The sequence below is a fragment of the Benincasa hispida genome, chromosome 2, assembly GCF_027475165.1.
Source record: "Benincasa hispida cultivar pf3 chromosome 2, pf3_genome.v1.1, whole genome shotgun sequence".
In the NCBI taxonomy this organism is placed as follows: Eukaryota; Viridiplantae; Streptophyta; class Magnoliopsida; order Cucurbitales; family Cucurbitaceae; genus Benincasa; species Benincasa hispida.
Genome location: NC_143479.1, coordinates 5,141,928 through 5,160,759, shown reverse-complemented (window position 1 = coordinate 5,160,759; position 18,832 = coordinate 5,141,928). Strand labels below are relative to the sequence as shown.

Here is an 18,832-nt window from a genome sequence, read left to right as displayed (position 1 = left end):
ATCAAAGTTGTTTTCTTGTCTCTCATTTCTTTTCCGAATAAATTGAAGAACCTAACTTTCCTAAAGTTATGCTGAACGCGCATTTAAGGGGGTTCATCTTTAACCGGTACTTTCGCAAGCGATCGAACACGATTCTTAGATATTTCAAATGGTTCTGTCGTCACTTGGTCTTGACCACAAGGTCATCCATATAGCACTCCACGTGTTTGTGCAACATATCGTCAAACACCTTCTTACGTTGATAAGTAGCACCAACGTTCTTCAACCCGAAGGGCATTACCTTGTAGTAATATATCCCTTTTAGGGATTGAAATGTCGTCATTTCCTCGTCTATGAGGGCCATTCATATCTGGTTATACCCAAAAGATCCATCCATGGAGGATAAGGCCTCATGTCCCGTTGTCGCATCGACCATAATCTTTGTGATGGGCAATGGAAAATCATCTTTCGAGCATGTGCTATTTAGGTCGCGAAAGTCTACGCAGACACGAATCTGTCCATTCTTTTTTCTAACTGGGACAATGTTGGCTATCCACGTTGGATATTTAACTTCGCGAATGAACCCGGCCTCAATCAACTTATTGACCTCAACCTCAATCTGGGGGATAAGTTCTGGCCGAAAGCGTCGTTGAGCCTGCTTAACGGGTCGACACCCCTATTTGATCGCGAGATGGTGGACTGTTACTTTTGGATTTAGTCCCGACATCTCTTTGTATGACCAGGCAAAGACATCTCTGTATTCGGTGAGCAAACTCATGTATTCGTCCTCTTCCTCTTCCAAGAGGGACGCACTGATGAAAGTCGGACGTGGTTCTTCTATTGTGCCCAAATTCACCTCTTTTAGCTCGTCCACCGTCCTCTAGACCTTGTGGAGCGTCCTCCACTTCCTCTTCGGTCATACCTTCTTCGGATTCTTCGGTGATGGTGATGTGATGGCACGAAGTTTCGCCTTCCTCCTGCTCTAAATTTCCATTCTGAGGATTGGTGAAAATGACGTCGTGCCTTTTTACTTTGAGCGAGCCTTCACTTGTGTTTAGAGTAACGAAGGTCTTTCTCTTCATGCGTGAGGGGACGGTACTACGAATTTCTCCATCACTTCTTGCCTCTCCTAATGGCTTATGGTCCGATGACCCTTCAACGTTTTTAAGGTCGATTCATCGCCAAATGAACGCTCGGGGTATCGACCCCCTCTTTCTTATAGTCATTTTGGGGGCGTCAGCGCAGGCTTTTCCCTTCCCTTTTGTCTTACTAGGGACATATTGGTTGAGGGGATCTTCAACCCTCTCGTGCTTCAGGTGATAAAAAATGGAAGCGCAGGGTTTTCCTTCGTTCTTCTTTGGAACTGTGCCTAGTCTTTCGAAGGTTGACGGTCGCACCAGCACTGGCAATTGACAAATGATTTCCTCATTTCCTTCATTCGGCAGAGTCAACCTTCGAAAGACTGAGCGTTGAATAGCTCGGAGAATAGTATGTAGGCTTCCCCTTTCTGATTCTGTCATGCTTAACCTCTCGAAAACCAAGACGCGTGTGGCAGACGTCTAATACGGTTGAAGGCTGAGGCTCTTTTATCTTTGCCCTCCTTTTCTCCTGTATCATCGACTTCTTCTGCAATGATATGATTGTTGTTAGCCACTTTCCCCTTCGCCTTTCTGATTATGCGGACTGGCTTTGACGGCTCATATCCGAGTCCTGCCCTTGACGTGGGTATAGCGCGTCCTTCTTGCAAAAGCTTCTTTTGAGTCGGCGAGAATCAAGGTTGCTCATAAATCTTCAAACTCTTGAACTCAGTGTGAGTTGTGAACTCATAACCTGCCTTCGCCAACAGTTTGTAAGCCTTGGGATCGAATTCGTCTTCAGTTCGCCTCTCGGGCAACTTTAACCCCGTCACTTTCGCCTCTGGCTTGTGGACTTCCTGCTTCACTATTGGCGTGAGGGGTGTGACGAAACTCTCCTTTAGAATTTATATGTTGTCGACCTGCAAACCTTTTGAGCATTCCATAAAGGGTAACCCTTTTTCGTCTTAACAAAGGGACATAGCGCTGAATCAAAGGTTTTGAGGCTTTTTCGCCCCTCACCACGGGTGTTTCTCCAACGTCGAGGGATGTTCTACTCACCACGAGTGTACCTTGCTACCCGCCTCTTTCTCTGTGTCTATTGGCGACCTCGATCGGGATCCACTTGCTTTTTTTGCCAGCAAGTTCTCTGCCGTCATAGTCTCACCGAAATTCCCGCTCTTTAGGTAAAACTTTGCATCTGCGAAGTAAGACTCGGGCTCGAAAAATGGATTAGAATCTGCTTCAACCTTCTTAATCCCATCTTGGTAAAACTTGAAACACTGATGTAGTGTCGATGTAATCATACCATTCCCATGAATCCAAGGGTGTCCCAATAGTAGCTTGTAGGTGGTCTTTGAGTCTATCACATGAAATAGCGCGTCAGCCTTCAGATCGCCAATGGGGAGCTCCAAGTGTATCATGCCTATCGCCCTTTGGCTGCCTTGATTAAAACCCTGAATTACTAATTTGCTGTTTGATAGCTCTTCCATGAGTATGCCCAATTGTTTCATAGTCATCTTAGGCATTATATTAACGGCGGATCCATTGTCGATGAGGATTCGACCCACTCTTTGTTCTCGAATGTATCAAGAGACGTACAAAGACATATTATGCAATTTGGATCCTAGTAGCAGATCTTCGTCTGAGAAGCCTATGGATGTGTAACACGAGGCATAAGCACGTGCTACGGAGGTTGATGCACCAGATGCGTTGGATTCTAACAGTGCCTCAATAAGGGTTGTCTTAGCTTCTCGCGAGAACGAGAGCATGTCGTCTATGTTGAATGGGAACGAACCCTTTGGTTCTCCTGTCGATTTTAATGGGTCTGGAATGATATCTTCTTCTTCCATGGTACTGACAGCATGCCATGCAGCAACCTCTGGCATCTCCTCTGAACCCCAATTGCAGAAGTTATTTGGGAGGAAATCTGCTAACGTTAGTCGTCTGGGATGAGAAACATCCTCGTCTCTCTCGTCAGCAGCCTTGGGCCTCCAGGCCTTCTTTCTACCTTTCATTTTTCGTGTTTTGCTCCCTTTCCTGTAGCTTCTATGAGGGGCGTAACTCTTTTTGGGTAGAGTTCAGTCTTTCCTTCTTACGACACGCCACAAGGATCCAGCCTTCGTTATCGTCATCGTCAATGTGGTCTCCTCTATTTTGAGGATATGTGGCTTGGACCTCCTGCTGAAACCGCACTACCACAGGTTCGAAGGTCCCAAACTGAACCGAGCTCTCCCTTTCTTCATAATATATGATTGGTGCCAACACGCTTGGGGTTACCGTCACCGCAACATGATTCGTTTGGACCACCTCGTCTAGATCCAACTCTATTTTCCTCTCATGGGCCAATTTGAGGATCAATTCCTTCAGTACAAAATATTTTTCGACTGGGTGGCTAACGAACCTGTGATACTTGCAGTAGTTGGGATCGTCCACTTTGCCGCCCTATTCCGGTCGCTTACATTCTGGTAGCTGGATAAGGTGGTTCTTTAGTAGTTGCTCAAGCATATCCGCAACGTCAGAGTTAGGGAACGGGTAGACATTTTCCTGTCGTTCATTCAGGGTTAGGCGACGTCTTTTGCCTCCTTCATCTTTCTTTTCTATCTTCTTCTCTTTCCCTTTCGAGGAGAACTTCAACGGGGCCATATTAACAACAATTGATTCCTTTGTGGCACCTTTCAAAATTTTCTCGGGGCCCTTCACCTCCTTTTTGTCTTTCTTCGGTTCATGGCTTAGGAAGTCCTTCGTTCCCCTGTTAGCGATACTTAGCTCCATGTTGTGGGCGCGAGTCGTCAATTCTTCAAAGGTACGGGGCTTTATTCCCTGTAGGATATAGAGGAGTTCCCAGTGCATACCTTGCATGCATATTTCTACAGCGGATAATTCGGTGACTCGATCTTTATAGTCCAGACTCAGAGCTCTCCATCGGTTGATATAGTCGATGACTGGCTCCCCTTTCCGTTGTTTGGCGTTCGTCAGCTCCATCATGCTGACGATGCGTCTAGTGCGGTAGAAACGATTCAAAAATTCTCTTTCAAGCTGCCCCCAACTGTCAATCACCTCAGGCTCTAAGTCCGTGTACCAGTCAAAAGCGTTTCCTTTGATGGTTATGACGAACTGCTTGACTAGTAGATCTCCCCTTGTTCCCGCATTCTTGCATGTTTCCACAAAGTGGGCGATGTGTTGCTTTGGGTTGCCCTTTCCATCGAATTGCTAGAACTTTGGGGGTTGATACCTTGCAGGCATTCTCAGATTGTTGATCCTCTGGGTGTATGACTTGGAATACATGAAGGAAGTTTGAGCCGACCCTCTATATTGAGCTCTTATGGAGGTCATGATCATGTCTTGCAATTGTTGGATCGATAGAGAGGCCACCGAGGCTGACTGTTGCAGTTGATTTTGACCGTGGGTGCTTGGCTTGATTCAGCAGCCTCTCGAGACTGCATTTGTTCTCTCAGGGCAATGATCTCATGGTCTCGCTCCTCAATGGCTTTCATCAGAAAGTTAATCTTCCTTTCCATTTCTGCCATGGCCACTTCCACCGTCACATCTGCCATTAGGACAGAAATCACATCTGGCGGTGAATCTCTTTTCGGCTTGCTGGAAGCGGAAGTGGAGTTGTCAAACAGGGGGTTTTCCTTGATGACAACCCCGCCTTGTGGGGATTCCATTATTTTCCTTAAGATGTTGTAGGCGATGAGGGAGCTCTACTCTTGCGTGACTTCTCTTGAGTGGCTGCAGGTGACAGGTCCCATGTACGAGCCATTTGTGGAGGAAGCTTTAGATGCCATCTTCTTAGGTGCCATTTGCTTTGTTTGGATGCTGAGAGAGAGATGAGAGATAGAGATGTCCCATTGGATGTGCCAATTTGTTCACACGAGGTTTCCGAAGAAACGTGTATCGTAGAGTTGAACTTGAGTTGGTGTTGATGCTATGTGGTTCGATCTTTAATACTTGATCCTGGGAGTCTTCTGCTTGTTGATGCTCTCTAAATGTAGAAAATGTTGACCCGTCCAAAGGACTTGCGCTTGGTTGGTCCATGAGTCTGACCTTTGGATCCAATTAATCAGATTTAGGTCTGACATTTGATCAAATTCAAGTGATTAGTCCAAAATTTCTCATTCAACCATTATCAAACATGATTAGATGTATAGATTTTATTTGGTCATCTTAAAATATGAATACGTTAAAAAATCCCAAGAATTTTCAATACGCCAAATCAACAATGGATCGTATCATCAAAGCTTTTAGAATCTGTTCGATCTCTTACCCGCGTCCGTCCATGGACGAAAACGATAGCCGTAGAGTGTGGACCCAACTTCTCTGAAAAGAACGGCCATGGCTGAAGCAACGAGTTCCCTGTTTGCTCACTTTCAATGTTAACGACTGCAACTCCTTGAATGAGAGTTCCTACATTTTCACTGAGCCAAGCTATGATTGTTCTTTAGATTTCCATGAACAGGCGACGAGGATAATTCTTTAAGCAAATGGAGCTGGTTACCCGGAGTGCATCACTGTCTTCTTCTGCTTCCTTTCTGTGTGCTTCAAAGTTGAATTTTCCTGAATGTCGACGCCGGAATTCGAAGCAGAATGTTGTTCGAGACCGGAGAAGAAGTGATATTCGCTTCGATTTGGATGTTAATTGGTTTCATTCAAGGATGAATGCTTCGGTGACTAGAGCGTGGAATCGTGGAGCAAAGGTGGGAACTTCAATCGCCATGGCGGAAGAGGTTGAGGTTTCCATTTCTAATCGGTTTGAAGTGTTCGACGGTACTCCAACGCCTTTCGGTGCCACAACTCGAGACGGCGGGGTTAATTTCGCTATCTATTCTGCCAATGCGGTTTCAGCTACCCTGTGTTTGATAAATCTTTCTGATTTGCATGAGGTAAAATAGAAATCAACTTAAATACATTGTTGTTGTTGTTGTTGTTTTTTCTCCAGAGAACATTTTATTCGATGTTGCCGTTGTTCGGGACTTTATTGTCAGAAGTAAATTATAATTTATTCTTCATTTCCCGGAGCGCAAATAGATGGGTGGCTTTTGCTAGCATATGCATTTTATGGAACTCTAAACATGGTTGCTTAATTTTATCAATGGCAAACTATAGGAGTAGCGTTTTTCTTATATTTGTCGTGTTTTTTCCTCATCCTGTTTTCTTATTCTTTTTAATGACTCCTTCCCTTCCATGATTGTTATGTTGAAAAACTTATTTCTCTTGAGGCACACATGTTTGAAAAGATTTCCATCTGTGTTATCTTTGAATTATCTTACTCTGAATCGTTTACTTCACTGTAGCTGATGGCATTGGTTACCATTTACTTTTTGCAGAATAGCGTGACCCAGGAGATCACACTTGATCCCTTAACCAATAAAACTGGGGATGTCTGGCATGTATTTCTGAAGGGAGATTTTACTGAGATGCTTTATGGCTACAAATTTGAAGGGAAATTTTCGCCTCAGGAGGGATGCTATTTTGACCCTTCTCGGATTTTGTTAGATCCATATGCTAAAGTTCGCGACTTCATCATTTTCTTTTTGTTTTCATTTTGAAATAATAACTTTTATCCCATATTTATTAGTTGCATTATCTCCTTACTGTGAGTCTGTGACTAGATTGTAATTTGTATGAAATGATGTATAGCGGGTTGCTGACTTTCTATTTCTTTTCTCAGGCCGTTATTAGCAGAGGGGAGTTTGGTGCCTTGGGACCCAATGACAACTGTTGGCCCCAAATGGCTGGGATGGTACCCACGATTAATGAAGAGATAAAAAATGTATTTATGCTTCTCTCTTTCAGATTTCTTTAATTTGTGTCTGTGTATATAGTTCTATAGTGCTACCCGATCCTTGTTTTGCATCTATTAGACTATTACAGTATATTCTTTTAAAACTAGATGGGATTCATAAATCTTTTATTGCTATGTGTATATATATATATTATTGGAAAAATCTTTGCATGAAATCTCTAGCATGCTAAACTGAAAGTAGAATAATTTTCCCAGGACTTGATACTAACCCAAAGCATGGCGAGCACTAAAGCCTACGACAATCGGAGTTTCAAAATACAAATAGACTCCCTTGTCCTTATAGTAACAACAAATAGAGAAAGCCACTTTTAGCTAACCAAGGAGAGTCTGTAAAAACAAAAAGCAAAAGAGCAGACTCTCCCCTTGATCAGATAGTTGAGGAAATCAGAGGATGTTAGAGAGGAGTACAAAATAAGAAGGGGAAACTGCAACTTGAGGTATCCATTTGAATTCAAGTATCCTCCCAAATTTAAACTCTGCAACCAACCCCACAGGAAAGATGATTATAAACAAAAAGCCTTGAAGGCATTGAGAGGTGTCACTTTCAAGGGTTCCCCTAAAGTTGCCCATAAATTCTGATCGAAGTTCTAATTGTTAGAATGATCCCATTTTCCCTAATGATTTAATGCTACGACCAACCCTGCAGGAAAGATGATAAAGAACAAGAAGCCCATAAGGCATTGAGATAGCACTTCCAACTTCCAGGGGTTCCTAATGTCGCCCATAGATCCTGATCAAAGTTCCAACGGTTGGAATGAGTGCCATAATTTCTAATGATTGCCTAATGCTATAGTGCTTGAGGTTCTAATGGAAGATCCAAAGCTCCTCCTCTCCCACACCCTAGGCGGTCATATCCTTTCAAGAGGGAAAAGAAGCTTGTTTGGGAGAATTTTATTAGAACCTACTGCTGGAATATTTGACAAGAAAGATATGGCAGAATCTTCCCAGATAAGGAACACTCATACAACGAACTTTTTGATGCTATAAATAGTACGATTGTAACTTGGTGTATGTTCTCCCTTCTCTTCTTCTAGTATAGCTTTTCTTCCCTCCTTTTTAACTGGAAAAGAGTATTTCTAGATTCCCTTTTATGGGGGTCCTCTTTTTTTGTAATTGCATATCATCAATGAAATTGTTTTTTTTTTAGTCCAGAAAGTGGTTCTAAAGGAACTGCCACAGCCATTTAAAAAGAACTAAAGGGGCGAATAGTTTCACTCCCCAAGTTCCCTATCTTCAGACCAATCTTCTTGCAAAGTTTCAATATAATTTACTAAATGTGACTCATCTCGCTCCTCCTCAAACCCTACCTGCAAAAGGTCTCTCGTTACCCTTTTCAACCCTTCCTTGGGATACCAACGAACACCAATTAAATCAAGGTGAGCCTTCCTTCTTTTAGAGAAAAAGGTTTTTTTTCCCAGACGAAAGCCTATTAAGTAGACCCTATAATCTTAATTTTAAACCAGAACTAAAAAACAGAGACCAAAGTGATTATTAAATGGGCCCCAAGGAACGTTAAAAGTAGCCTCCTCCTATTAATGCTTTTGCGAGACAATGCAGTTCCATCTAATAGAAAATTGCTTTCTATGTTGAGGGCATCTAATATGCTTATATAATATATATTTGATGTGATGTTTTCAGTTTGATTGGGAAGGGGATTTACCTCTGCAGCACGCACAAAAAGATCTCATAATATATGAAATGCATGTAAGGGGGTTCACCAGGCACGAATCAAGCCAGTCAGAATTTCCTGGAACCTATCTTGGTCTAGTTGAGAAGCTAGATTACTTGAAGGTACATTTCTAGAGTGCTCCAATAACAAATCAATTCTCTCTACCCCTTTCTGCATGCCTTTTTCTTAACATCATTCATGTAGCTCTTATCTAAAAGGGTAAATGCTAGTGTCAGGGGAGAGCAAAATGGGTAGCAAAATGGATAATTGAAATGGATAGCAACATGGGTTGTCATATTGGCAAACATGTCACATAAATAAATAATGTGCAAATATGGAAAATTTTTAAATTTATTGATATACCATTTTTATAGACTATCTCCTTGGCCTTGAGTTATATATATATATATATAATATTATATGGGTCTCCTAGTGAAATACTGGATTTTGTTTCTGATAGGGTCTGATGGGGTTTTCTGTCCATTACTCCAGTTAGCTTCTAATAATTTCTTCGTTTAATTTGTTTTCTTTCTAAATGCAAATTAGGTTGCTCTGGCTTCGCCCTTCCATTACCTCAAATGTTGCTATCTTTAACTAGTATTGCATGTTCTCCGTTGTCTCCTAATGAGTCAATGACACAACTCTTCTAATTATCAACTTTCAGGAACTTGGAGTCAACTGTATAGAGTTAATGCCATGCCATGAATTCAACGAGTTGGAATACTTCAGCTATAACTCTGTCTTGGGTGACTATAAGTACTATTTGATACCTTTCTTGGAGAACTTCTAATTTTTGCTATAGTATAATGGCTTCAAATTTTCCTTTGTAGTTCACACATAGTTTTATTTTATAAGAGCACACTCTTGAAGACCTGTTATATTGTAATAATGACTTTGCTTGGTTTTAATTAGTATGCTGTGAGCGATAATCTGTCACTCTTTTATACCCAAAATCATTCCAATGACAGAGAATTTAGTTTTTATGTTGGATTGTTTGTGATGGACACCTCAAGAACAAATAAGTATAATGGAATCCATATACCAACTTTTTAGAATTTTTGCCCTTTTCTTGTCAATAGATCACATCATGGACTCAATTTTTTTGTGCAGGATGAACTTTTGGGGATACTCAACAGTCAATTACTTTTCACCAATGATACGATATTCTTCTGCAAGCATAGGAAACTGTGGCCAGGATGCTATAAATGAATTCAAGCTTCTCATTAGAGAAGCACATAAGCGTGGAATTGAGGTGGAAGAATGAAATAGTTTCGTGGTTACCTTTGAAATATGACTTATGTTTCACTTTTTTAGTTGACATTTTTTTTTTCTCAGGTGATCATGGATGTAGTTTTCAATCACACGGCCGAGGGGAATGAAAATGGCCCCACTATTTCTTTCAGAGGGGTTGATAATAATGTGTATTACATGCTTGCACCAATGGTATGTATCTCTATGATTATTAATTTTCCTCCCTCATATTTTATTCAGAGGAAAATAACAAATCATCATTATAAGATGGAAGAAAACGATTTTCTTTCGATTCTCTTAATTCAGATTTCTGCAAAGTTTATGTGATTTTCTTATGTTTCTCAAAGAAAAAAAAAAAAAAAAAAAAAAACTATACAAGATTTTTTGTATTCAACTGCTCGAAACATTTGTGGGTTTATATTTACCACTAATTCCTTAGTTAATTATCGAATGAAAACCCCTAATTTCCTGCAATCTATTTCTAAAAGTATCGAGGAAGGAAAAACCAAGCATATCACTACTGTTGAAAAGAAAAGAAAAGACCAATTCTCCCTTTTGAATTCATAAATGCTGAAAGTGAGAAATGTTTAGAAACTAACTACTGGTTCTAATTTATAATTCTTTATATATGTTTAAGACTTTGGCACTTTGCTGTGTGCATTCAGATTACAGAGCCTTGCTGTTCAGTATATCTCATACTTACACTCGATGGCTGTTTTACATTTAAACCAGTAGGATAATAATAACATTACCCATTTGCTAAAATTTAAGCGGAAGATCAAGCAACGGTTATGGTTCAGTTTAGTCTTCTTCTTCATCATCTTCTTTTCCCCCTATCTTTTTCTTTCTTTCTTTCTTTCTTTCTTTCTTCTTTTCCTTCTTCAATGCTTTCATGCTAAAATTTTTTTATTTATTTATCTCTTCTTTTTTCAATTATTTTATGTAATCACATCATTCATATCTCAACCATGATTTTTCAGGGAGAGTTTTATAATTACTCGGGATGTGGAAACACATTTAACTGCAATCATCCAGCTGTGCGTACGTTCATTGTGGATTGCTTGAGGTAGATGTACTATAGTCGTGGATACCATATTTCTGGCACTTGTCGGTTTAACACATGGAAGGAGGTCCATCAAAAGGAGAAAGAAACATTAAATGTATACTTTTAGAAATAATTACAGTAAACTTAACAAAGTAACAGCATAATAAACCAAACTAAACAAGGATACAAACTGAAAATGCAAAAGGGAAGGAAACAGAATATAGATATATTTAGAGAGAGAGAGAGAGGCACCCCACTGTAAAACTCTTTATAGATAGATACATAGAGACGGGTATAAATCCAGTCATAGCCCACACCTACTTCCATGTACCTCTCAACTCTAAAAAGTTCTACTTCCCTTGAGCTAGATATTCCACAAAACTGCTAAAATGGATTTGAATCAAAGAGCCTCTCCCTTGTTTTGAAACAGTGAGTGAAAGAGGATCTTCTCGGTCATCAAACAAGATCACCTTAACAAGCGAAACACACATCAAAAGTCTAAAAGAATCTCTCACATTGAGTATGCAAATTGACAGCCCCATGAAACCAAAACTAGAGTCTCAAAAATACTCTCGAACAAAATATTCCAGCCCTAATAACAAAGGAGAGTGCCGCCCTAATAACAAAGGAGTGGGCTGCCCTTTGACTATATTATGCATGTCCAGCTTTCTAAATTTGAAAATACTATCTGCCAGATTATTGCATCTTATTGTCGGTTTAGTCTATCAACTCTTTTGGCTTTACCTTTGTGGTCATTTCCTCAATTCGTCCCTCCTCATGTAAGGAGTGTTGAGATGACAAGTTCTTGCCTTTAATCATTCTCATCTTCTTAATGTTTTTCTCCTTGGGAAATATTTTTGTTCTTCAAGAAATATATCAACTGACCACTACACAAGTGTACTTGTTGTACTTGACTATTCCCTTTGACTGTCTGCATATCATGCATTTTCAGAATAATTTATTTGTTTTTTGAGATCCAAACCTTTGGCCACAGATATTGGGTGACAGAAATGCATGTGGATGGGTTTCGCTTCGACCTTGCTTCTATAATGACCAGAGGTAGCAGGTTATTGGCTGATCTTTCTGTCTGTATGCTTAATTTTTGTATGGATACTTATCTCATTATTCATCCTTTTCCTCTTTTGTGGACAGTTTGTGGGATGCAGTAAATGTGTTTGGAAATCCAATTGAAGGTGATGTACTCACAACTGGCTCTCCTCTTGGCAATCCTCCATTGATTGATATGATAAGTAATGACCCAGTACTTCAAGGAGTGAAGGTATTTACCCTAAATTCCTCTCTTTTACTTGATTGTCTGCTTCACGGACAATTGTAAACATGACCTAGATGGTTATTGTTTTTGTTTTGTTTTGTTTTGTTTTTTTGTTTGTTATTATAATCTGCTACTCTGTTTGAACTACAATTTTGAAAAACTCTGCAAGTTCATTAGAGAACTATAAATGGGCAGGTTGCTGCATCTTCGGTTTGATTTAATTTGATTTCATAATTCTCTAACAATGATATAGATAACTTCAAATGCAGTGAGATCATTACTCTTTAGTGTAGACACTTTTAGAAGTGAAGAGAATTATTTGACAAAAAATCATCATCCATGTTCTTATCCCTATTACAACATACCATATGAGGATGGCGTATATTTGTGAGTTAATAAAATTCTATTGACGATAATATTTTGTTGCGAATAATATCATCCCATTTTTACCTTATCAATCAACTCTTGAATAAGATATATGGTCAATTTGTTTTAGAATTTGATACACTAATTTTTAGGCATTTTTTTTAATTATTGAGTGGTGACAGATGCACCCTACCCTTCCTCCTTTTTGGTGGTTTTGGTTGAACTGGATAAGATAAAATTCAACGGCGGTCTTTCAAGTCCTTTTCCATGACAGCTATTGGATCGTTGGATGAATATCTTATTTGGAAGAAAGGTGCATTAGTCGCTAGATCAAAATCTAGAAGGTGTAATAGTTTAGCTGTTTGAATGAGTAGTTTTGCTCCCGTGAACAGAGATGCTCTCTGCTGTGCCTTCAACAATGTGGAAATCGGGCCTAAGGAGGTAGGGTGTTAGGGGATGGAAAATGTTACAGTCAGTTTCTTGCCAGCTCCTGTTAGGTTTGGTGCTTTGAAAAATTGGGCCCTTTCTTTAGTGGTCTCCCATTTTTGTGGGCTTATTTTTTGATTGTCCATGTATTCTTTCATTCTATTCTGAATGAAAAGTATATCTAGGACACATGTCAAGGTTTGAGATGTGGCAAAAGGTTTAATGCCTCCTTGTGGGCATCGATCACTAAGCCTTGTCGTACTTGTAACTACGAATATAGTTTGTTTTTGTTGGATTGGAGTCTCTTTCTGTAGTTTTTCAGAATTTCCGTTTTTTTTTGTTGGGCTGGTTTTTTTTACGCTCTTGTAAATTCTTTCATTTTTATTAAAATCTCGGTTTCTTAAAAAAATCCAAAATTTGTATGTTGTTCCTTCTGTGCATTCTATTTTGTTGTAGAGTGTTGTTTATGTGATATAAATGAGATATGCCCTCCGGAAAGACATGGTTTAAAGCATTTAGTCTTCTTTCTGATCTCATGGTTGGAGTTTTGTATTGATTGAAGTTGATGCTCACCATCTCATCGTACTTAGTAGTGTGTAAACTGAGTGATTGATTCTGTTCGTTCCTCTTTTTTTGCTATCATTATGGATTAGTCTTATTCCTTTTCCTCTTATTGAAAGCTCATTGCAGAAGCATGGGATGCTGGGGGCCTCTACCAAGTTGGCACATTCCCTCACTGGGGTGTTTGGTCAGAATGGAACGGGCAGGTCTGCATAGATATTTGCCATTTTCTTCATCATTCCCCTATATTTGACGGCAAGTATTGAGAGGTCTAATCTACCAAATTGAAAGTTAAAAGTAAATGACTGCCACATTGCCTAAATACAAAAGTAATAAAAAATAATGACCGGAATTTGGTGGATCGTCAATTAACCAAGTTACTTTAAGATTTCTCAGGAGTCTCAATGACTCTCAACGAGCTTTTAAAACTTCTAATTATATTAGATATACCTGCATAGTTTTTATTGTTTATGATGTTTGATCACAACTTTTCTTTTTTGGATCAATTTCAGTATCGAGACATTGTACGGCAGTTCATCAAAGGCACAGATGGGTTTTCTGGAGCTTTTGCTGAATGTCTTTGTGGGAGCCCTAATCTTTACCAGGTTACGTTGAGTTTCTCTTTCCTGTCTTTGATCAAATAAGGTTACTTTTCTTCAGATAGTCTAGTCCATCTCTGTCAACATTTTATTGGAAGGATAACAAGGATAGCATAATAGCTTTGGATATATTTTCTAGAATGAAGAAAATAGAGTTGGGATTTGGAAGTAACAAATAAAGAACCACTGTACACTCATAGTGGCATCATGATGGAGGTTTGCTTTGGCACAAGGCTTCCTGTGGGGCATGAAAATTAGAAATCAGCATAAGGGATACATTGTTAGGGAATAGGACTATACGCGCAAAAGCTCTGTGAGTTGTGTATTGCACATGTTGATGCGTGATACTGCCTGGTTTTAGTGGATGGAAATATTACAAATTGAATTTTCTTTTTTTATTGTATTGAACTATATCATATCATAATATTTTCTTTTAGTTTTTCTAATTCATCTAGTTCTTTTATATAGCATATTAAATCTTCCTGATGATTACACAAGTATGCAATAATTTTTTGTGCATATGGATATTAAAATTTAAAATTATTATTTTTTGAAGAAAAACTTAATGGAGTGAGGGAAACAATCGGATATTCAGTGACACAACACTCTCTTTTGATATATTTGTACGCTGTCTTTCTGCACACACTAAAATGGTGCAAATTTTATGTCCCTTTACCAATTACAGTTTGGTTGATCTTTTGGCTAATTGGAAGGCTTCCATGAACTTTCTTTAGGTCGGGGTTCTTTACCAATTACAGTTTGGTTGATCTTTTGTCTAAACTTTGGTTTTGTTTTTTGTTTGCCCCATTAGTTAGTGTTGTATGGGATATTTGCATATTGAGTAGATTTCTAGCAATGTTTTTTCATTTGCATATTGAGTTGAATATCTAACAACGTTTTTACAGGGAGGAGGAAGGAAACCATGGAATAGTATCAACTTTATTTGTGCACACGATGGTTTCACTTTGGCTGATTTAGTGACTTACAATAGTAAACATAACTTAGCAAATGGTGAAGACAACAATGACGGTGAAAATCATAATAATAGCTGGAACTGTGGACAGGTATGCATCTCATAAGATCATCGTTGATGTGTTATGTAAGATAAAATCATAAAATCATTGGGATTAGGTGTTGTTTATCAAACAGACCAAAATCTCTTTAATGCCTTCTGATGGTTATTAAAGCTCGATTCCTCTAATGGCTTCAGAGTCCTGTTGGACTCCTCTGCAACAGTTTTTTCCTAAAAAGATATTAGTATCAAATTTTCACGAGATAGTAGGAGTATTCTTGCCTGAAAGTCTTTGCCATTTAGTGTTCAACAAGTTGAAGTAACTCACAGATAGAGATTGGGTTATGTTTTGATCTACTTCATCAATTAATGTACTGGTCTGTGTTTTCTATTTAAGAAATAACTAATAAGTATTAAAGGCTGCTAGTTTTTCCATACGGGTGTCTTCAGAGAGCTTATACCTTTTTGGAGCCTGTCATATACTCGATATGCATTTTTGGATTTTGTTTATTTATCATTATTTTTGCTTTGTTTTCTTCCTTTTTAATGTGCCCGTTTCTTATATTATATAGGAGGGAGAGTTTGTTAGCATCTCAGTAAAGAAATTGAGGAAAAGACAAATGCGAAATTTCTTTGTCTGCCTTATGGTTTCCCAAGTAAGGTCCACTAATATGATATATGACCTGTTAATTGTTTACGTTGATTGAACTAATGCACAAAGAATTTCTTGCCCATATCGTACTGGATGTGTCAATCAGATAATAGGGGCACCATATTTTCTTTCTTCATAGACTTCTCTGGGTTAGACATTGCTCTAGTTATGTGCCAGATATTCCGTCATAACTCATGAGCTAGAATACTTGTTCAAAGTTTAGCCATGCATGTATGTGAAATTGTAATGTTTACGGCAATACTATTTTTGTTCCTTGTAGGCCATCATGTTGGCTTACTTCCCAATTCTTTAATAAATCAAGGTTGCGTTAGAATCCTGTTCACATGTACGAAATTCTGATGATACCTTAATATAAAATTAGGGTGTTTCTTTTAAAAATAGGTTCATAGGTATTATTTCATTTTTTTTAAACCCTGTTCACATGTACGAAATTCTGATGATACCTTAATATAAAATTAGTGTGTTTCTTTTAAAAATATGTTCATAGGTATTATTTCATTTTTTTTCTCGATGAAAGTTGTTTCTATAATATAGATATGTTTGTAGGAATGTCACAAGATTGACTATATATCCCAATATCAGCCTTGACTTGAGAAAAAATTACATGAAATAATTTTTTGTGAATATTGACATTTGAAATTAACATAAATTAATTTTATATATGGAACTACTACAAAGTAATTTATTTTCTTTTCAGTAAGACAAAAAAATAGTGATTTGTTATGAGGATCCAGGGAACCGGTTCAAATTTTGGTGAGATAAAAGGCCTATTAGATGTCTAATATCTTAAAATAGCCGACATTCTGAACTGTCGGCCAAAAAAAAAAAAAACGGGAATTTGGAAATCTGAAGGTGGGTGGTATCGAAAGATTCCAACAAATTGAACACAACCTAATACGAATTGACAACTTGACTTCACGACATTTTAATCTGCGGTGAAAATAAACGTGTGGGTTTTTTGTGCTTCAATAGTAAAATTAATTCAATTCTGAAGTAGATTCTTCCTCTTATTTTAACTTTAAATCGTGGTTTAATTGAGTGGGTTACTACTATCTTCTCGCGAACGCAGATTCTTGTAATATGGTAAGGTTACATATTTACATGCACATAGTATACCCAGGCCACAGTTTTAGTATATTACACCAGGTGGGGCAACATTTATTTTTATGGTTGCTCCCTACTGTAATAATAAGTCTAAAAACATGTACAATAGAGTTTGTCCAATTTATCGACAAGATGTCTTAAAAAATTAGTTTATTGAAATTTTCTCTGACTATGCTTATCTGATCAGGGTGTCCCATTGATATTAATGGGTGATGAATACGGTCACACGAAGGGGGGGAACAACAATACGTATTGCCACGATAACTATGTAGTTCCTTTATCTTATTTTCTGAACTTTTTCTGTTGAGCTGATATTCAATTCAGTTGACCTGAGCTGATAACTTTGCTACAGCTCAATTATTTCCGGTGGGATAAGATGGAAGAGTCATCCTCTGACTTCCATAGATTTTGTAGTCTTATGACCACATTCCGTTAGTAAGTGCCTTTTGAATTGATTTGTTTCGTAAGTTCAGTGTTGTACATGTCTATTTATCCTGTCTTTGAATGCCTTCTTTGATCTTGCAGTGAATGTGAGTCACTTGGCTTAAATGATTTCCCAACAGATGAGAGATTGCAATGGCATGGTCATTCTCCTGGAAAGCCAGACTGGACTGAAGCAAGCCGTTTTGTGGCCTTCACATTGGTACATTCTTAAGAAGCATGGACACTTTAGTTTGGCTAGCGTGTCCGTGTCCGTGTCCAACACGTGTTGGACACTTGGACACTCTGACACTTGTTGGACATGTACCGGACACTTGTTTGTGCAAAACATGTGTTAGACACTAGTTGTACAAAGTCAAAATAGAACGAACATTTGGTAGACATGCATCAAACACTTCTTACATATATGAAGTCAACACATATATGACAATAATAAAATTTGAGAGTGAAATACATCAAATTTATTCTTTAAGCATAGAAATGAATAAACTCATTCACTTTGAATTTTCTTCTTGTTTATAAATGATATATGTTTTAAACGTTTTAATAAACATATCTTTGCCGTGACCTTTTCCTAAATTTTTAAAAAATGATGTATCATCGTGTCAGTGTGGCATCGTATCTGTATCCGTGCATCTTAGGTAATTCCTTTTTCTAATCAATATTTGCTCACTCAAACACAAACCATCCTCCTTTTCTCTACTTGCCATGTTGTCAAAATTATCTTCATTCTTCATATTTTTGGTCTCCCGTCTCCAACACCAGTACTCTAACACATCACATATTGCTTTTCAACTTTCTGGGATCATGTCAGTTGTTATATAAACTCTAAGATTAATTCTTACTTTGAGATGGCTTGTTTGGCAGGTTGATTCGGTAAAACGAGAAGTTTATATTGCCTTCAATGCCAGTCATTTACCTGTCACTGTGACATTGCCCGAGAGACCCGGATACAGATGGGACCCATTGGTCGACACCGGTAAGATTTCGCCATTCGACTTCCTCACAAGTGACCTTCCTGAAAGAGATGTGGCAATCCAACAATATGTTCACTTCCTTGACGCCAATCTTTATCCCATGCTTAGTTATTCTTCCATAATTCTTCTACTCTCTCCAGAAGAACCTGCATCATCCTGATCATCCTGATCATCTTCTAATAATCATATCTCATTTCCCTTATAACTGTTTCCTCTGATGTGTGTGTGTGTGTGAATATTTTGTATTTACATACACTATGGGATTTCAGTGACATTTATTTCTTAATATCTTATATGACCGACATATGATTGGATTGCAAAACTGTCAATAATTTTGGTTTTGTAAATTTGAGTAATTTTATCCTGTGGTTTGTGATAGGGCTACGATAGTCCCTTCCGTTATGCTATTATTATTTGTATTGTACGTTCAGGAGCTGTTGTCGGCTATAGTGGTCTTTTCTGCACATTTATTGTATAGGAAAAGAAAAACAGTGCTCTATTTATTTATTACAGCAAATTGGTGGTAGCATCAATTATGCCCCAAATTTTCAATTTTGAAAATTGGATCCACTCT

The 18,832-nt window shown here is 38.4% G+C and overlaps 1 protein-coding gene across 1 annotated transcript; it reads left to right on the top strand.

Moving 5' to 3' along the window:
• The first annotated feature begins 5,289 nt into the window (after positions 1-5,289).
• On the top strand, positions 5,290-18,580 carry ISA1 (isoamylase 1). The gene is made up of 18 exons (XM_039023323.2): positions 5,290-5,938; positions 6,383-6,565; positions 6,727-6,828; positions 8,500-8,652; positions 9,195-9,286; positions 9,641-9,782; positions 9,866-9,973; positions 10,762-10,847; positions 11,821-11,892; positions 11,979-12,105; positions 13,572-13,658; positions 13,965-14,057; positions 14,957-15,115; positions 15,636-15,719; positions 17,028-17,108; positions 17,193-17,275; positions 17,366-17,483; positions 18,149-18,580. Exons 1-18 carry the CDS (start codon positions 5,540-5,542, stop codon positions 18,416-18,418), a joined length of 2,439 nt encoding a protein of 812 aa, XP_038879251.1. The 5' UTR covers positions 5,290-5,539; the 3' UTR covers positions 18,419-18,580.
• Positions 18,581-18,832: the final 252 nt, after the last annotated feature.